General features: G+C 34.8%; 1 protein-coding gene across 1 annotated transcript; it reads left to right on the forward strand.

Moving 5' to 3' along the window:
* The first annotated feature begins 859 nt into the window (after window positions 1-859).
* LOC150037708 (uncharacterized) lies at window positions 860-1,474 on the forward strand. The gene has a single exon (XM_090311405.1). The coding sequence runs from the start codon at window positions 1,085-1,087 to the stop codon at window positions 1,343-1,345; it is 261 nt and encodes an 86-aa protein (XP_090167531.1). The 5' UTR covers window positions 860-1,084; the 3' UTR covers window positions 1,346-1,474.
* Window positions 1,475-1,746: the final 272 nt, after the last annotated feature.

The following is a 1,746-nucleotide window of genomic DNA, read 5'->3' on the forward strand; positions in this document are numbered from 1 at the left end:
ATTTATTGAGACCACTAAGTTGTGTACCCGATACATGACTTAGGTAATCATGGACCCTGTCCACGATTATGTAGTCAACGACCATCTATAAGGATAGTCTGCGTGCCAGTTCATTGTCACTTCACGGGCTCTGAAGGAAGTTGGATATTGGTACACGATTAAGGGGTAATCGATATATCAGATACACGATTTTAAAACCTATTTTTGTCAATACTTTCAACTCAACCTTATTTTTGTTAATAATTATTAAAATAACATTATTTTTAAAAAAATGGTTCAATTTCTATAATATAATTCTTGTAAACAGTTTGAACTTCCTAATTTCAAGCTTATCTTCAAATTACTAAAACCCTTCATCAAACATATTTAAAATGACATTCCAAGCCTTGTGATGTCCTTTATTTTAAGTTAAATTACAAATTTGATCTTATAATTTGTGAAAATTAAAATTTAATCGATGAAGTTTTAAAATTTAGAATTTAATCTTTATGGTTTGATATAACATTATAAATGATTCCTGTGGTTTGATAAAATTCTTATAAACAATTTTTATCCTAGACATTTTTTTTCTCGAGAGTTTTATCAATTTGTAGGGACTAAACTCTAAGTTTTTTTTTAAATCATAAGAACCAAATTTACAATTTAACCTTTATTTTATTTGCCTAATTGGACTTAATTACTAACTTATTCAACAACTATTATTTATGCCCAGCCGAGCCTAGTTTAACTGGCAAGGTGTTTACAATGAAGAGTTATGTGTTTGAAATGTCCCTACCGTAATTGTATTTTTTTTTAAAGGAAACCCATAATTAACATGTGCTTATAAAACATGCAATAAAAGAAGAAATACCAGAGCGAGTCCAATGGCTGGTTTGAAGGCATTTTGAACTGCCATAATCTGCAAAGAATGGCCACTTGTTTAATCCAAATTCCACATCTCCCCGCTTTCTTCTCCATGTGTCGATCCCCAATTCCCCTTTTTCTTCTCCTCTTTGCCCTAATTCCAAATCTCACAAACCAATTTCAATACCACAGACTTGCCTGAAAGAAAATCCAAAACCAGAGGAAGAACAGAGCATCGTCAATGGCAGGATCACAGCAAGTAAATGCCGCCGCTGACGGAATGAAGGGTCCATCTCCGGCTCAGCACAGCACCGAGGTTCTTCACCAGCGCAAGAAACTTCCTGTTTGTCCCATGAGAATGGCGATCGGCGGTTTCGCCATCGCCGCGACGCTAGGTTACTTCGTTCTCTACTCCAAGAAGAAGCCGGAAGCTTCCGCCCTTGATGTCGCCAAAGTCACCGCCGGTATCTCTACTCCGGAGAATACCCGTCCTCGCATGTAGATATTTATCCGGTAGTCTTCTTCTTCGAAAGAGAGATTCTTTCATTTCTGCATTCTTTTTGTTGTTTCGAGTTTTTGATATGATGATTTGTAATACGTTTTTTTGTTAAATTATGAAACGTCCTTTTGTGAGATGTTTTCACTAAAACGGGGATCAAAATCGAACATAACGGGTAACTTAGTAGTAATACACATTTCAATAGTTGTAATATGCATAGTATAGGTAGCAAAGTTTCTATTATACTAAGTTATTTTAACATGTAAGTTATGAAATAAAATTTCATTGGACAACGATTAGGCACATATAACAAATTAAGGATCTATTAAAACAACGTCAGAATTTCAGGAGTTCAATCTTCTAATTAGACATGATCTACACAAAGTGGCAAAGTCAATTGGGCT

The sequence above is a fragment of the Benincasa hispida genome, chromosome 2 (assembly GCF_027475165.1).
Source record: "Benincasa hispida cultivar pf3 chromosome 2, pf3_genome.v1.1, whole genome shotgun sequence".
Classification (NCBI taxonomy): domain Eukaryota; kingdom Viridiplantae; phylum Streptophyta; class Magnoliopsida; order Cucurbitales; family Cucurbitaceae; genus Benincasa; species Benincasa hispida.